General features: G+C 44.3%; 1 protein-coding gene across 3 annotated transcripts in view; it reads left to right on the forward strand.

The window, feature by feature from the left end:
• Iars1 (isoleucyl-tRNA synthetase 1) overlaps positions 1–14,509 on the forward strand; it is a 49,919-nt gene extending 35,410 nt beyond the window's left edge. For all 3 annotated transcript variants that reach the window (XM_006992269.4, XM_015985888.3, XM_076573315.1), the window contains exons 26-34: positions 1,312–1,486; positions 1,965–2,077; positions 4,659–4,754; positions 5,604–5,780; positions 6,975–7,080; positions 10,517–10,642; positions 12,093–12,236; positions 13,025–13,177; positions 13,924–14,509. In XM_006992269.4, coding sequence (XP_006992331.2) covers positions 1,312–1,486; positions 1,965–2,077; positions 4,659–4,754; positions 5,604–5,780; positions 6,975–7,080; positions 10,517–10,642; positions 12,093–12,236; positions 13,025–13,177; positions 13,924–14,006 — 1,173 coding nt within the window. In that variant the 3' untranslated portion in view covers positions 14,007–14,509. The remainder of the gene's footprint in view (positions 1–1,311; positions 1,487–1,964; positions 2,078–4,658; positions 4,755–5,603; positions 5,781–6,974; positions 7,081–10,516; positions 10,643–12,092; positions 12,237–13,024; positions 13,178–13,923) is intronic.
• The last annotated feature ends 1,747 nt before the right edge of the window (positions 14,510–16,256 follow it).

Consider the following 16,256-nt stretch of genomic DNA (forward strand, 5'->3'; position numbering starts at 1 on the left):
TTAGAAGCTAAAAAGTGAGAGATTTTATTTTCTGATTTAATGCCTTGTAGACACACACACACACATTATTATACATACATATGATCCTGATCACCTTTTAGATATGGGCATGACTTTTGAGACAGTCTTAATTGCTGTATACTGTAGGCTTACTTTGAACTTACTCTGTAGCCTAGGCAAGAGTGGTCCTCCTGCCTCAGCCTCCCATGTGCTGATATAAGAATATACATTATCTCGCCTGGCCTTCATCACACTTTAATCCAGCTAGATGTCATAGCAAACTCAGTGTTCTTGTTGTTTGCCTTCCTTCCTCTTCTCGGTCCATGTCTCCTACTGTATCATCACTGCTCCCTATTTCATGGAGTCTGTCACTAATACAGTGGCGTCATGAATTCTGTGACTTCGCAGCTCCTGGTTAAATGATAGTTAATGATGGTGCTCTTGACTTCCTTGTGCAAGTTTACCCCTGAGAGATGGAGTTTGCATTTCAAGTCCTCTCTTTCTTTCTTCCCTGCTAGTGTGTGTGTGTGTGTGTGTGTTAGAGAGACAGAGACAGAGACAGGGTCTCACTGTGTAGACCAGGATGTCTTTGAACTCAGAGATCCAGTGCCTCTGCCATGAGTGCTAAAATTAGAGACATGCACTGGCATCAGCCTTGGGATCCTCTTTTAGTGATGCTCAGCTCACTTGACTGGTATTGATAAGAAACAGTGTTTTTCTATTCCATTCCAGATGGTATTCTAAATATATTTGTAGAATTGTACTTATTGTCAGAATCATAAAATATTTCCATCTTCATAAAAAGAGAGCCAATCTCCCTCATCATTCACCTGTTTGACCCTTACAATCTGATCGTTTGTTGGCAATCATGATTATATAATCTACCTGTGGATTCACCTCCTTTAGACATTTCATATAAGTAGAAATATACAGTTTATAATCTGCTGTGTCTGGCTTGTATTGCTTAGCATGTTTTCATAGTTTATTCACGTTGTAGCACAGGATAGTACTTAATACCTTTATGTTGCTAACTCATCCATTGTGTATATAAACCATACTTTATTTACCTAGTTACACCTGCTTTGTTTACTTTATGGTCTGGGGATTCAATCCAGGGCCTTGTGCATACCAAACAAGCATTCTGCACTGAGCCACATCTGAGCCCCACCCATTCAACAATTGACTGGCATTTGGGTTAAGTCTGCTTTTTGTTTCTTGTCAAGAGTATTGTTATGGATGTTCATCTACCTGTTTTATGTGATACAGATTTTGTGTCTTACACTTTTGTTTTCCCTTTGGCACTTACTATAGGAATTAAATGTTCGGAAAGTTACGCTGTCTACTGATAAAAACAAGTATGGTATTCGACTAAGGGCTGAACCAGATCACATGGTCCTTGGGAAGCGTCTGAAGGGAGCCTTTAAAGCAGTGATGATGGCCATAAAGCAGCTGAGCAATGAGGAGCTGGAGCAGTTCCAGAAAAGCGGTGGGTGTCTGCCCGCATGTCCTCGGCCCAAGGACTGCTTCATACTTAGGCTCCTGTTGGATGTTTCCATCTTTTTCTTCCTATCTCCATCCTATTCATAAGGATGACAGTTGTAAATTCTAGTAACCTTTCTAGACAGGTGCCTGGTATCCCAGCCTGCTATTGTAGCTTGTGGGTGCTGGTATCCTGTTAAAATCTGCCTTCTTTCTCTGGTTACACATACTTCTAGAGTCAGCCTTAATGGAGTGGCTACAGTGGGCTTTCCTACAGTGGTATGTCACACATCAGCAGCTGTCCACACTTCCTTCTGCTTGCACTGGACATTCACAGTGCCTAGGACTCCACACTGCCCCTCATTTCACTTACACCAACGCTTGCTAGTGCTAGCCGGCAGAACACCAGGGTCATCAGGGGAGAGCACAATATGGTCATAGCAGGCCATGGAAGAGGAGGGTTGATGGGGTCTGTTTTTCCATAGGGAGTATTGTTGTGGAAGGCCATGAATTGCACGAAGAAGATCTTCGCCTCATGTACACCTTTGACCAGGCCACAGGAGGGACTGCACAGTTTGAAGCCCACTCTGATGCTCAGGTAGCTTTCTGTTCTCTAAAAGATTGTCCTGTATTCATTTATTTATTGGTGGTTTTGAGACAAAGTTGTGTAGTCTCCCCTGGCCTTGGATTCACTGTGTAGCTGAGAATGTCCTAGAACTCCCACCTCCACCTCTGAAGTGCTGGGATTGCAGGCTTGAGGCATTGTGCCCAGCCTCCTAGAGTGTTCTTCACCAACAGATGTGAACATAAGGGCATATTTTACACGTGCCTCACCCACACATCAGTTAATTCCTTTTAGATATGCTCTCTTAAGTTCTGTGTGGGTCTTTATCCTTTGCACTTGTTTATCTGATGCTTAAGTGAACATTTTGCAATTTATATTTGTGAATAATTGCCCTAATTATTGGGTTGCACAAAAAACAACTCTATAAAACAAGTCAGTCATGGGCACAAGAAAGTAATCCAGGTCTTAGTAGTCAGCTCAGTAACTTGCTAGGTGAAAGTAAGTTCATCAAATCTTGAGTCTCATGCACTGGGTATGGAGATTGCTGGGGAATGCTCTGGAGGAGAATATACAGAAAGTTGGAGTCTAGGATACTTTAGTCATGATGGAACAGAGTGACTCGAACCCTGTTACAGCAGAAAGAGTCTGGATCAGAGCTATTCCCAGGTCCCATTGCTGGGCATGACACAGGCGAGGAGCAGTAGAGGAACATCTCTGAAAGCCTCCCCACCACACAAGGTAGACACAAGGCAGGCTGAGAAGCATTAGAGTGGGAAGGTGCATTGGTTACTTTTTTATTGCTATGGTTAAAAAATACCTGATCAGAGTGTTTCAGCTTAAAGTTTGAGGAGCTATAGTCCCTCATGGTAGGAAGGTATGGCCGTAGAAATATCTTCCTACCACCACCTGCTCACACTGCATTCGGTCTAGAACCAGGAAATTGAATGCCAGTGTTCAGCTCATTTTTCCTTTTGTATTTATTTATTCTTAATTATGTATACTGTGTGGGTATGTGCACATGAATGCAGGTGCTGTGGGTGCCAGAGGCATCACCTCCCCCCCCAGGAGCTAGAGTTGCAGGCAGTTGTGAGCCACCTCACATGGGCGCTGGGAATTGAACTCAGGTCCTGCCAGATCATGCTGGTTTATCTTTGAGTAAAGTCAGAGAAGAAACTTGCCTCATTTGACAAAGACATAGGAGGTACAGCTTGAAATGGATGAGAAGCTCACATCAGTCACTGCAGCGCTACAACAGCCCACAACACATGAGCTGAGCCAAGAAACTCAGGAGCATCAGGAGACCACATTGTCTTAAGCAGGGTTGACATGGCAACGGCTAGTCACTAAAGAGACAAGTTCCGTGGACTGTGATCCTAGACTGAATAGAAAGGAGAAAGTGAGGACTGGAAAGACGGCTCGGCAGATAAGAGTGCCTACTCCTCTTGCAAAGGACCTGGGTTTGGTTTCAGAACCCACATCAGGGGGTTCACAACCACCCACCTGTCACTGATTCTAGGGGATCTGATGTTCTCTGGCCTCACCAGGCATCATCATACATGTGTTGCATGTAAGCTCATGTAGGCTCTCACACATACACATTAAGAAAAGTAATAAATCTTTTTAAAATGAGAAGTTATGTCATCATTATGCTTACATCCCTAATCAACAACTTTCAGAATACCCGAGAGAAAGGTAAAGTTGTAGAAAACTTGTATTTAAACATGAGTTTAAACGCAATCATATAAAGAAAATGCCATGGTCCATTTAAGGATTTCTGTCTTCAGTCATACTGAAACTAAAGGACCAGAAAGCCTTAGGATGAGAGCATTGCTTGGATTGGCTGTGTGAGTCCTTTGCTCCACGCTATGGTGTGGAAAGTTTGCTGCTTCAGGAGCATCCTGACCAGGGATCATAGGTATTAGAAGAGTTGTGTTTATTAGGTGGACAAAAGACCATCTTTTCATGTGATAAAATGAAATTGGTCTGAGGATTCTTGAGGCATTTCCTGTGAACAGCATCCCAAAAGAAAAGAAGCTACATCCTTCTAAGAGCTGAAATGATAAGCTAATTTAACTTACTTCGTTTGCTAAATGACTAAATGATGTTGGATTATAGACTTCACAGAATTTAATGGGGTTTTCTGTTGTTGTTTTGGGTTTTTCAGAATTATTTTCTGTTTATGAACATTTTACCTGCATATATGCATGTGTGCATGTGCATGCCTGCTGCCACAGAGGTCAGAGGAGGATGTTGGGATCCCCTGGAACTTGAATTATAAAAGGTTGTGACTCTCGTGTGGGTGCTGGAAACTGAACCTGAGTCCTGATCGAGTCCTGAGCCATCTCTCCAGCCCCAGAATTTAGTTTCACTAAGCTTTTTAAAAGACCTTGTCTTTTTTACACATTTATCTCTTAGTCTTGTAGGCACAGGTGAATACAGGTGCCACAGCGTGTGTGGAGGTCAGAGGGCAGCTTACAGGAAGCAGTTCCACCTTCCACCACGTTGGTTCCAGGGATCACACTTTGGGACACCTGCCAGCCCTAGCTCTGTTTCCCCAAGCTTGAAGGCCGTGACCTTATTTCATTGTCATGCACACTGCTCCTTCTGTACACAGGCTTTAGTCCTCTTAGATGTCACACCTGACCAGTCAATGGTGGATGAAGGCATGGCTCGGGAAGTCATCAATCGCATCCAGAAACTTCGCAAGAAGGTCAGTTTGTCTCTTTAGAAACAAGCTGTAATTTGGGGTTCATTCTGGCTTCATTTCGGATGTTAGGGAAGACAGACAAGGCAGGCAGTGTAAACCATAATTATTAATTGATGATAATGATTCATTAATCCATAGTCTCTTCTGACTATGTACTCTGCAGGAAAGTCAGGCTCCACCCTCCTTCCCTACCTGCTCCCAGTCTGGGTACCACTCACTTTCTCTGTCCAAGGGCTTTTTGAGCCATCCATCCTTTAGTTAGTTCCATTGGGTTTCCACAGAATTATCTTTCAGAAAGATCACCCGCTGGTTGCTACAGAAGGTAGCCAGAGATGCCAGTGAATGTCCAAGGAAGATAGACGTCAGTATGGGAGGGCTGGGGAGCTGAGGAGAGATTGCTGGGTTTGTACAGAAAGAGGTGAGGGAAGTACAGAAACCCTGTACCTGGAGGAAAAGGTATCACTGAGCCCCTATTAGGTTTGAGTGTCAGAAAGCTCTTATTGCTGGAAACAGAGCTGATTAGGAGGGCTCCCATGGGTGCTCTTCCCTAAGCCAAGCCTCATGGAATGTGGTCCAGAGTCTGAGGAGGGCACTCCATCATTTTTGCATCATGTTCTTTGCGAGTAGGTTCCCAGTCTTTTATTTCAGGACTCATGAGGAACGTAAGTAGTCGGAAGAGACCTAAGAAAAGTGGGTAAAAGAACACAGAGCAGCAGGTGCCAGTCTTACATACCACCTGAGGAGAATAGGCAGGGATGGCGTTCCTGACAGCCCAGCATACACTTGTTCTCATTCGATACTTTGGTGAACAAAATATGCTTCTCTTCTATGTTTTTCCGTATGCTATTTTAGTGCAATCTGGTTCCAACTGATGAAATAACAGTTTATTATAATGCAAAATCTGAAGGAAGATACCTGAACAATGTCATTGAAAGCCACACCGACTTCATATTTGCCACTATCAAAGCCCCCTTGAAACCATACCCGGTTCCTACATCAGATAATATCCTTATTCAGGAGCAAACACAGGTGAGTTCTGAGTCGTGTAGAAATACTAGTGTTTCACATTGTATAGTTAAATCTCGATAAATTCTAGCCCACTGTCTTACCTTTTCTGTTGCTGTGATAAAATGCTCTAACAGAAACAACTTCTAGTTCAAGTTGCAGTCCACCATAGTGAGGAGGGGCTAGCAACAGGAGTATGAGGCAGCTGGCCGCGCTACGTCAGGAAGCAGAGAGCTTCGGCTGCTCGGGCTCGGGGAGCTTTCTGGAAAGTACAGAAACCTTGTTCAGGGAGGGGTGGGTCCTCCCACATGAGCCCAGTCAGGACAGTCCCTCCATGTGCCCAGAGGGTGATTCCAGATCCTGTCAGGACAGTCCCTCAGTGTGCCCAGAGGGTGATTCCAGATCCTGTCAGGAACAAACAGGAGCCACCACACCGCAGTACTGCAGTACCGCTTTGGAAGTACTGGGTAGGACCTGAGGAAGGCCAGAGGAGGACGGGAAGGAGGACAGCAGAAGCGGCCTCATGGCAGTTCTCCTAGGGAGAGCAGCCAGGAAGATGGCTGTGCTGACCCATCGTGTCTGAACTACAAGAGTGGGTACTGTGGGTTCTGATAATTTTCATTAAAAATAAGTGACAGTTAGCTTAAGAATAATTTAACTTGTTGGTAGTGGGTTATATATTTGATAGCATTTCCTATTATAGGTTATACTCTTTAAAAACCATTTTATTTTAAGATTAATATAATTACATCATTTCCCCCTTCCCTTTCCTCTCCAAGCCCTCCCATATCCCCTCCCTACTCTCTTTCAAATTCATTGCCTCTTTACACATAGTGCTTTTAGATGTTACTATGAAAATTTGGCACCAAGACATGAAAAAATAGTGGCCCATAATTCTGAAATATGTTATTTATTCAATCATATTTTCCTTATTCATAAATGTAGGAAAGATAAAGAGGGACTAATGGTGTCATTGTCTTTTTGGGTGACATAGATACATTATTATTCCATTCTCTGTTTTGCATATTGCTTACTTAATGGACTTTTAAAAATGAGCATATACTGTTTTATAGATAGAAAGCAGTGTCTTTAAGAGAACAGGTGAGGAGATAGCTGCACTCCTGCCTGTGAAGAGTTTCTTACTGAGCAGTGGCCCTATGTTCTTGCTGTGGGGCCCAGCACAGCCATGCTGCTGCTAATCACGTGTTCTCTGCTCAGTTAAAGGGGTCGGAATTGGAACTCACACTCACCAGAGGATCGTGTGTGCCTGGTCCTGCTTGTGCTTACATAAACCTTAACATTTGTGCAAACGGCACTGAGCAAGGTAAGTGCAAATGAGCCCTGTGCTGTGTATGACTGATTTCACTTATGTACTCCTGAGACTGGGTCGCACCATGTGGCTCAGTCTTGGACTCCCCATCCTCTTCCCTCTGCCTCCTGAGTGTGGGGATTACAAGTGTCTCCACCTACCATTGTTTCTATTTTGCAGTTAATTCTATGGAAACTTTTAAGGCAGTCGTAAGAGAATTGGTAAAATTAGATGGCCTTTTCTTTCTCTCACCCAAATGAGTCCTTTAGATAATGGATTATGGACCAACTTGAACTTGTGAGTTGGCGTCAGCATGCTTTTCTATGTCTGTCCGGCTGAGCCCACCTAACACCCCGAGTGTAAAAGCAAGCGTGAGATTCTTACCAGGAGAGGGAAGAATAAGAACCTTGAAGCTAAGTGACAATACTGGACAGTTCCTCTGGTGCTGGATTTGCCTCACATAGCCCAAACCTCTTTAGTGTCTCAGCGAAGTTCTGCTTTCTCTGGAGAAAAGAGCAAGATAGAATTATTAGACAGTGATCATTCTGTTCCACCCAAACCCAGCAGGGAAGAAAATTCAGCAACTATTACTCCACCAACCCCCCCACCGTAGACCTGAGCGCGAAGCTAGGCTTCCACCTCTGCCAGGTTCAGGTATTCATTCTCCACAGGTGTCATAGAGTAGCACAGACCCAGTTCCATCCAGCTTGACAGTAGCAAGCCCCTCTGCCCAATGTTCTCCAGGAGGCTGGAACAAAGCAGGCGATCCCTCATGAGTAAATGGTAGTAATGAGGGCAGATACCATGGAAGTGTCAACCTGGAACCCATTTGCTTGCACCATGCACATACATGATATAGACAGACCACATCCCGGGGATCTAAAGCTGAGTGGAAATAAATCATTAATAGCCACAAATACTGGAGTGTCTTGAAAACAAAACCATAGAAATAACATATTTCTCAAGGTTCTGGAGAAGGGCAAATGTGAGGTAAAAGTTCCAGCAGTTATGGTAAGGGCCCATTTCCTGGTACATAAATTATATCTTGCTGTGTCTTTGTGCTGTAACAGTGGATGAGTATTTTATAGTCTTTTATAACAGCATTCATCTGTTCATAAAGGCTCTAACCTCATGCCTTAATGATGTCTCAGAAACCCCGCGTCCTAATATCATTTTTGGAGCTAGAATTTCTACATAGAAATTGGGGAGGGGTGAAAGTGATGTGTTAATATTCAGGTCATGGCACTTGACCTCTCAATCTGTAAGTTTGGGTGTTTTGGCAACTGTGTGTCTTTTCCTGGGGAGATGAGAAGAAACATCTATTTACTTCAGAGAATGAACTAGAGACAGACCAAAGAAACTATTTCGTCCAAGTCTAGATTAGTGAACCAGGGAGATGAGTGGGGTTACTTACGGGCGTAAGGAGTTACTCCGTGTACAGCAGCATGGATGACCCAAAGGCAGCCGCTGTCACCAAAAAGCCCACCCCAGCATGAGGAAAGTTACATCCCAGAAGCTAGTGAGAGAGTTGCTTTTCTCCAGCTGTTGTTACTGTTTATAAACTTAAAGGATGGTGGCTCATGAGTCCTGAAAATTTCAGGATTACCTGGACTTGTGAATTGTTTTCTTCCTGAGACTTAGAAATTTTGTTTACTTTCTGAATCTTAACAAAGAGCCTCTCTACAGGATGGAATGTTTCATTGCGATAGCACTGTAATACAAAAGTAATCCCACTTTCGTGTTAGATTTTTCAGCCTTTGTCTTTGTATCTTTGTCTTTGTATCTTTGTCTATTTTCAGTCCTATCTTCTTTCACATCTCTAGGATTGCAGGGACAGTGCAGGTCAATCTCTGACATACATGACCTAGTAGAGGTGACATAAACTTAAGTGCTTTTGTTGTTGTTGAGACAGTTAAATAAGTAAGCTTTTAAAAAATTAACTGTGCAATACCATCAGGAGGTACAAAAATACATACATGGCGAGGCAGAGGCAGGCGGCTCTCTGTGAGTTCGAGGCCAGCCTGGTCTACAAAGGGAGTTCCAGGAAAGGTGCAAAGCTACACAGAGAAACCCTGTCTCGAAAAACAAACAAATACATACATACATGGCATTATGTCTAGACACATGTAAGTGTAGACAGCAGCAGACATTATAGCTTGTTTTCTAAAATGCTAGCCATATTTCTATCAGGAGAGAGAGCGCAGTCTGTAAAGTGCTGAGCCTGAATTAGATCCTTAAAGCCCACATAAAAAGGCCCAGTGTGGTGACACTTGTGATCCCTGGAGCTTACTGGCTGGCCAGCATGGTCTGTATTGTGAGCTTCAGGCCAGTGAGAAACCCTGTCTTCTTTTTTTCTTTTTTAAGTGGATTGTATCTAAGGAACAGCACATGGGTTTGTCATGACCTCTGGCCTCCACACGAGTATAGACAGACCGACAGACAGACAGACAGACAGACACACACACACACACACACACACACACACACACACACACACACACACAATGTTTCTAACAGAGGGAACAAATTGAGAAATTGAGGTCACCTGCTTGGGTGGCTAGAGTTCTCTACTATATTAGTGTTTGTAAGCAAAGTCTTAAAACCTTTTATTTGGGCAAATCATTTTAAAATCTTGATACTTAAAACAGTTTATAAAAGAGAAAATGGGCCCATTGAACTTTACCAGAAATGAAAGGCTTTGCATTGTTTTTAAAATTTTACTCTGTCCTAAAGGGATGAAAACAAGACACAGACTGGGAAGTCTTTACAGTAACACCAGACTCAGGAGAGATGATAGTTAAACAGGAAAGATACAGTCCGATCTGGGAAGAGATGAGGTCGTTAAATAGAGATGCAGTCCGGTAGGAACTCACAGACAGTAAACTCAATAGTCAACACACCATCCAATTGGGAAATAGGGTAATTTATTCAGGATGCTATACAAATTATAGAAATAAACATGAAAATATTTAATTATCTGTAGCTACTAGGGAACTAAACATTAAAAAGCACATCTAGCAGCATAATGTTTTTATTTGTGAGTTCATTACAATAAAGTGATTTTAAAAAAACTACAATGAGGTAATACACATCCTTGAAATTAAAATTCGTGCTTATAAGGATTCATAAAAATCTAGGTCTTGAGTCAGTGTAGTAAATATGTATGATTGAGTCTAATTGTAGGATGTCAGCATCATGGGCCACTTGAGGGTAGTTTTTTAGGATAGTGATTAGTATTTTAACCACTCTGTACTTAGGGATTTACAGAAGGCACAAAGTGTAAGGTGAGGGTTGTAAATACAAAAGTTTGAGTCTTGAAAAGGATGGGGACAGACCACCTGCTGGTTTTATTCCTTGACCCAATTAAGATTGCCAAGCCCCTTCTAAGGAACGTGGTGTTTGCTTGTAAAAGGGCTTGAACTCCCTTTGCATCTCTTTTGTGGCTTTCCAGGTGGGGTATTGCTTCTGGAGAATCCAAAAGGTGATAATAAGTTGAACCTTGTAAAGCTGAAGAGCGTTGTCTCCAGCATATTTGGAGTTAAAAATGCAGAGCTGTCAGTCTTCCACGGTGGAACAGGTACGTGGAGAGGAGAGGACATCTTGTCGCTGGCTTGAGGGGCCTGGTTAAGGTCTTCGTTTGTCGTCAGCTGTGCAGCGGAACCGCTGTGTTTTCCTCACCGCGGCAGCAGAGGTGCCAGTGTCTGCTGCCAAGTCTCTACTGTCCCTCTCTTTGGTATGGCTGAAACCCTGGACTTACAGGAAGTCCTCATCCTCCCTGTCCCTGCTGGCCTGAGACAGACCAGGACTTGCCCTCTCTGCTGAGTTGTGAGCTTACCAGTCAGTTCCTGGGCCGTACTGAATCCAGACCTGGAATCCATTTTAAAAAATACAGCTCAGGTCGGGGAGGTTGCTCATCGAATAAAGCTCGTGTGTGATGAACTGGGTTCCGATCCCCAGCTGCTTTAGCAGTGTGCCTGAGATCCCACGCTGAGGCAATAGGATCCTGGGATCTCAGCTTAGTCCAACCAGTGAGCCCCCTGTCTCAGAGAATAATGTGGAGGCCACTGGGGTGGCTCAGTGGGTAAAGGTGCTTGGGTTTTTAACAATGAACAAAGTGAAAAGCAATCAAGGGAGACTCCTGATGTTAGCCTCTGAGCTCCACGCGTGCACACACAGCAACTCACATCTTTACACGCGCACACATACCACACGTACACACAAGTTATTAAAACTTGTTTGCTGACCATAATTATCATTTTCAAATACAGTTTTTCATGGTGAATTTTTTTTTTGTTGTTTTTTGTTTTTCGAGACAGGGTTTCTCTGTGTAACTTTGTGCCTTTCCTGGAGCTCACTTGGTAGCCCAGGCTGGCCTCGAACTCACAGAGATCCGCCTGCCTCTGCCTCCCGAGTGCTGGGATTAAAGGCGTGCGCCACCAACGCCCGGCTCATGGTGAATTTTGAGATCCTCATAGAATGAGAATTTTAAGAAGAGCTGTAATATATAAGAAAAATACCGAAAGGGGAGAAAATATATGTTGAATTTTAAGTTATGGGCGTTGGGAGTTCGGTGCAGTGGTACAGCATTTACCTAGCAAGCACAAGGTCATGAGTTTTGGCTCCAGCAACATCCCACCTCCGCCTGCATCTCCATCCCCAACACGCCCACAGAAGCTAAATAACAAATATTTTACTCTTCAGTTTTGCAGCACTCGGATTACTCCCTTGTAAGGCTGTATTTGCAGGGCTGGAGGTGTAGGGCTCAGTGGTGGAGTGTGTGCCAAGCATGCAGAAGGCCCTGGCCCTGGGTTCAATCCTAGACACCAAAAAAAAAAAAAAAAAAAAAAAGAAAGAAAAAGAAAAGAAAAAACCCGTTTCCTACTCTCTGGCTTTGTAGAAAAAGCAATGTTCTTTGATGAACAAACTAAATAGAAAGCATCACTGTCTGAGGATGGATAATAGTGAAGTTGGAAGTGAATACTAGTAAGTTAGGAAAAGGTAAGTAACTTCAGAATTGTTATTTTTAGAAATACAGAACCAAACGGACTTGCTGAGTCTGAGTGGGAGGACACTCTGTGTGACTGCAGGAACAACCCCCTCTCCGGTCAACAGCCCCGGCGCTCTTCTGTGTCAGTATATCAACCTGCAGCTCCTAAATGCAGAGCCACAAGGTATGTGCATCCTCGGCACTCAGCTTGTGGAGTGCTGGACGTTAAAGCTCCTTCCCAGGTTCAAATCTCTGACTTAGGTGTGACTTTCCAGTCCGCTTCAACACATGGACGCCAGCCAGGCTTGGTATTGCACACCCACCTGTAATCCCAGCACTCAGGAGGCTGAGGCAGAAAGATTACAAGTTCAAGGCCAGCCTGGGCTGTGTTGTGAGACCCTACCTCCCCATATCAATAAACAAAGTCTCAAGTCCCACGCTTCTTCATGGAATGCAGTGGTTTTGTTTTTGTTGGTTTGGTTTTTGCGGTATGTTCATGTAGAGAGACCATCCTCCTCCTGGCAGTCAGGAAACAAAAAGACCGCCATTGGTGAAATGATATCTGCATGGAACCGGGTTGTCTCCGAGCCTGAACTGTTGATTTTGCAGTGTGGTCTTTTGTTTTCTTGGAATCTGTCCTGAGAACTTGGACACCTCCAGCCCCAGTCCTCAGGCTTCCTTGCTGCTTTCCCCTAACATCTCAGGATCCTCACTGCACATTTTTGCTGGAATCCTCATCTCTTCACTTGCCTGTGCACTGGAGATCAGTTCCCCAGTGGCTGGCCTTCATTCGTCAGTTTCTCTCCTTCCTCCTCTTCCTCGCCTCTCTGAACTGTTGAAGGTTACTTGTGCGCAGCCTGCGCCTCCAGCTTAAGCTCCACCCACTTCAGAGCCCTCCTGTCTGTGGTTGCCGCCACTGTGGGAACACACGTTCCCCAGAACTGACCTGCTTTCTTCTTCCTTCTCCTCCAGAGTGTTTAACAGGAACTGTGGGCACTCTCCTGCTCGAAAACCCGCTTGGACAGAATGGACTGAGCCACCAGGGGCTTGTGTATGAGGCAGCCAAGGTGTTTGGACTTCGGAGCAGGAGGCTAAAGCTGTTCCTGAATGAGACTCAGACGCAGGGTGAGGCAGCTGTCCCCAAGGCTTTTCCTTCTTCAAAGGGGGACTTGGGTGCCAGTAATGTTCATGTTTTGTCTGTGAAAATAAGCTTTGTATATTGTCTTGTTTTGTTTATTTTTGCACATTAACCAGAAATTAGCCATAATATAATTAAAAGTAATAATAACTTAAGTGAGGGGTAGCTGGGCGGTAGAACACTTCCTTAGCATGTGCAAGACTTGAGTTAAATCCCTGGTCCCATGTTATTTAAATTAAGCAGGGAGAAAAAAATAGCTCATGTCTTTGACAATAGCCAAAAATGCATGCTTGTAGGTAAACTGCTGTGTTTCTTGACCTGAAATATAACAGCAGTTTCTTCAGGAATTGAACTGATGGGAACTTTAGCTGACATCCAGTCAGTGGCGACCTTTCTCAGTTTCTCAGGCATACTGCGTGCATCTCCTCACTGGGCCGCACAGCACGTGAAGATCTAGAACATTATCTTTCTCATGGTTTCCCACAGACACTCTGTGTGACCATCCGCCCTGAGTCCTCTTGCTGACAAGCTAATATGCAATCAGAGCCCCACTGTACGCAACAGAGATACCCCTGTCAGGAAATGCCATCAGTTTAGAGACCCCCAAAGGTCTGGTTTAGAGCAAGGACAGAGTTAAGGATGGCCTTAGGATGAGGCCAAGGATAGACAACTAACAGTTTTTAGATGTTCACTCACAACAGAGTATTGACTTTTTGAAAAATTTCTCTTCTAGAAATTACGGAAGATATCCCAATGAAGACTTTGAATATGAAGACCGTGTATGTTTCTGTCCTGCCAACAACTGCAGATGGCTAATAGTTATCAGTGTGGCCTCAGTCAGCCCTGCCCTGACTTCTGCCCATCTCCTTACACACACACACACACACACACACACACACACACACACACACACACACACGGGCTCAGTGAAGGTATTTCCTTTGGGCACATGTCTAACATGCTGCTTTGAACCCACAGTTCAAATGGGGTTGCCTGACTTGAGACCTCTCATCACGTTCACAGTTAACCTTAAACACCTATGCAGTCATGTGAGGGAGGGTCCTACTGTTACCTCAGTACCGCAAAGCTTATTTCTATACTTGAGTTCTTTAGGACAGGAAGTAGGAGTGGCTTAAATGGCATAATACAAATGTATACATGTGTATATGTATATCATTTTATGGCCTTGTAAACTGATTTGAGACCTTGTGAAGAAATGGACATGTTACATATTTCTGCTACCTGGATTTTCCTGGGTAATTTGATGAGATATTTTAAGTTTGATTATCAAAACAGTAAACACTCTCTCAGATACTGTATCGGAAGTAATTTATTCTACCATAGTTGAATGAAACTTGAAATGTGTCATCCACCCCCACCTGACAGAATTTCTCCATATAGATCCAGCTGTCCTGGAACTCACTCTGTAGACCAGGCTGGCCTGGAACTCAGAGAAATCTGTCTGCCTGCTTCTGCCTCCCAAGTGCTGGGATTAAAGGGGTGAGCCGCCACCACCTGGCTAAGGACACATTCTTTTTTAAGCTGGAAAAGAGTGGCTTTGTACTGCCCATTACACCAAAGAACAAAAACACTGACACCAGAGGTTACATTTAAAAGTGTCTCCCTCTAGGCCAGCAAGCTAAAACTGATAATCTGAGTTTGATCCCTGGGACCTACATGGTGGGAAGAGAGAACTGGCCCCTACAAGTTGCCTGTGGCCATCACATACACATCATGACACGCACAATTTTGTGTGTGTGTGTGTGTGTGTGTTTGAGACTTGCTCTGAAAAACCTACAATTTAAAGTGCCACCAGTGTCTTATAGGAAGCCCTAGGCCTTGATTCTCCTACAGAGAAGCTAACTTGATAGTGTGGGGGACTATGGTAGCATATACCTTTAACTCTGCACTCAGATCTCTTTAAGTTCAAGGCCAGTTGGGAGGTTGTAGTAACCCTAGTGAGCACAAAACCAAAGCAACTTGAAACAGACTAGACAGTTGTTGGATTTGCCCCTGTGGCTGCTCCCCACACCAAGTACAGAACAGCTTCCCTCCCAGTGGGGAGAGAAGGGTTGGCTGTGTCCAGTGTTCTGGCTCTTAGCGGAGTTGCCCGAGGGACTAGTTTCTGTCTGCGTGGCTGAGGACCCTGATTAGGAACAAACAAAGCTAAAGCCGACGAGAACAGCACAGTTGCCCGCTTTCCTACAAGTCCTGGGTTGTTGGGTGGGACTACGCAGCCTCCACAGCTGCAAAAAGAAATCTGAGAAAAGAGCTTTCTGGGAAAGCAGTAAAGCCAAACTGCATCTGCAGTTGGGCTGCCGAGTCAGGAACGCTGTCTGGGGAAAGAGCCTAGCCAGGGCAGAACAGAGAACTGTCCAGGAGTAAAGCTTTTTTTTTAATCAGAGAAAGCATCTTTATGAGAAAAGCTTTGTTTGAACTGACTCCCGTGTGATGAAGGAGTGTACTCTATCTGTAAGCACAAGGACAAACAAACAATCCACTGGGGGACTGGGTCAGGTGAAAGACCTGATGAAGCAAAACACCTGTCCTAATGCTAGCTGAGAGAACAAAAACCTCCCTTGTTAGAAAAGCAGAAGCTTGATTTTTCAGTCTGTATGCAAACCACACAGACCCTGAAAAGAGAGGGGACTAAAGCCCCTACCTTCAGAAGCAGAAAAGCTGGCACTGTGACATTGGGAAACTATTTCTGGGGCAGAGGGGATAAACTGAGACCAAATTGGGAACTGTCAGGGAGAAAGACTCTCAGAAGAAATGGAGAAGGAACAGATTCCTCTCCAGAAAGCTGCTACAGTTTGAAGTAGATTCGGGGGTGGGGGTGGGGGAACCCCTATCTCTAAAGGAAGCTAGCAGAGGAGCAGAGCTGCCTGAGATACCTAAAGCTCTGCATCTGGGGGTGGGGGGGACACAAGCAAAATGAGATAAAGATCTATCAGTGGAAGAAAGTCTCTGAAGGAGCTATGGAAAAGCTCTGTTGTAAATACTTTTGTTTTTCACTTACTGGCTGAGGCAAACCAAGCCCCAAGGGAAGTTGGCAAAAGGAATGCC

This window comes from Peromyscus maniculatus, chromosome 5 (genome assembly GCF_049852395.1).
Source record: "Peromyscus maniculatus bairdii isolate BWxNUB_F1_BW_parent chromosome 5, HU_Pman_BW_mat_3.1, whole genome shotgun sequence".
Taxonomy (NCBI): Eukaryota; Metazoa; Chordata; class Mammalia; order Rodentia; family Cricetidae; genus Peromyscus; species Peromyscus maniculatus.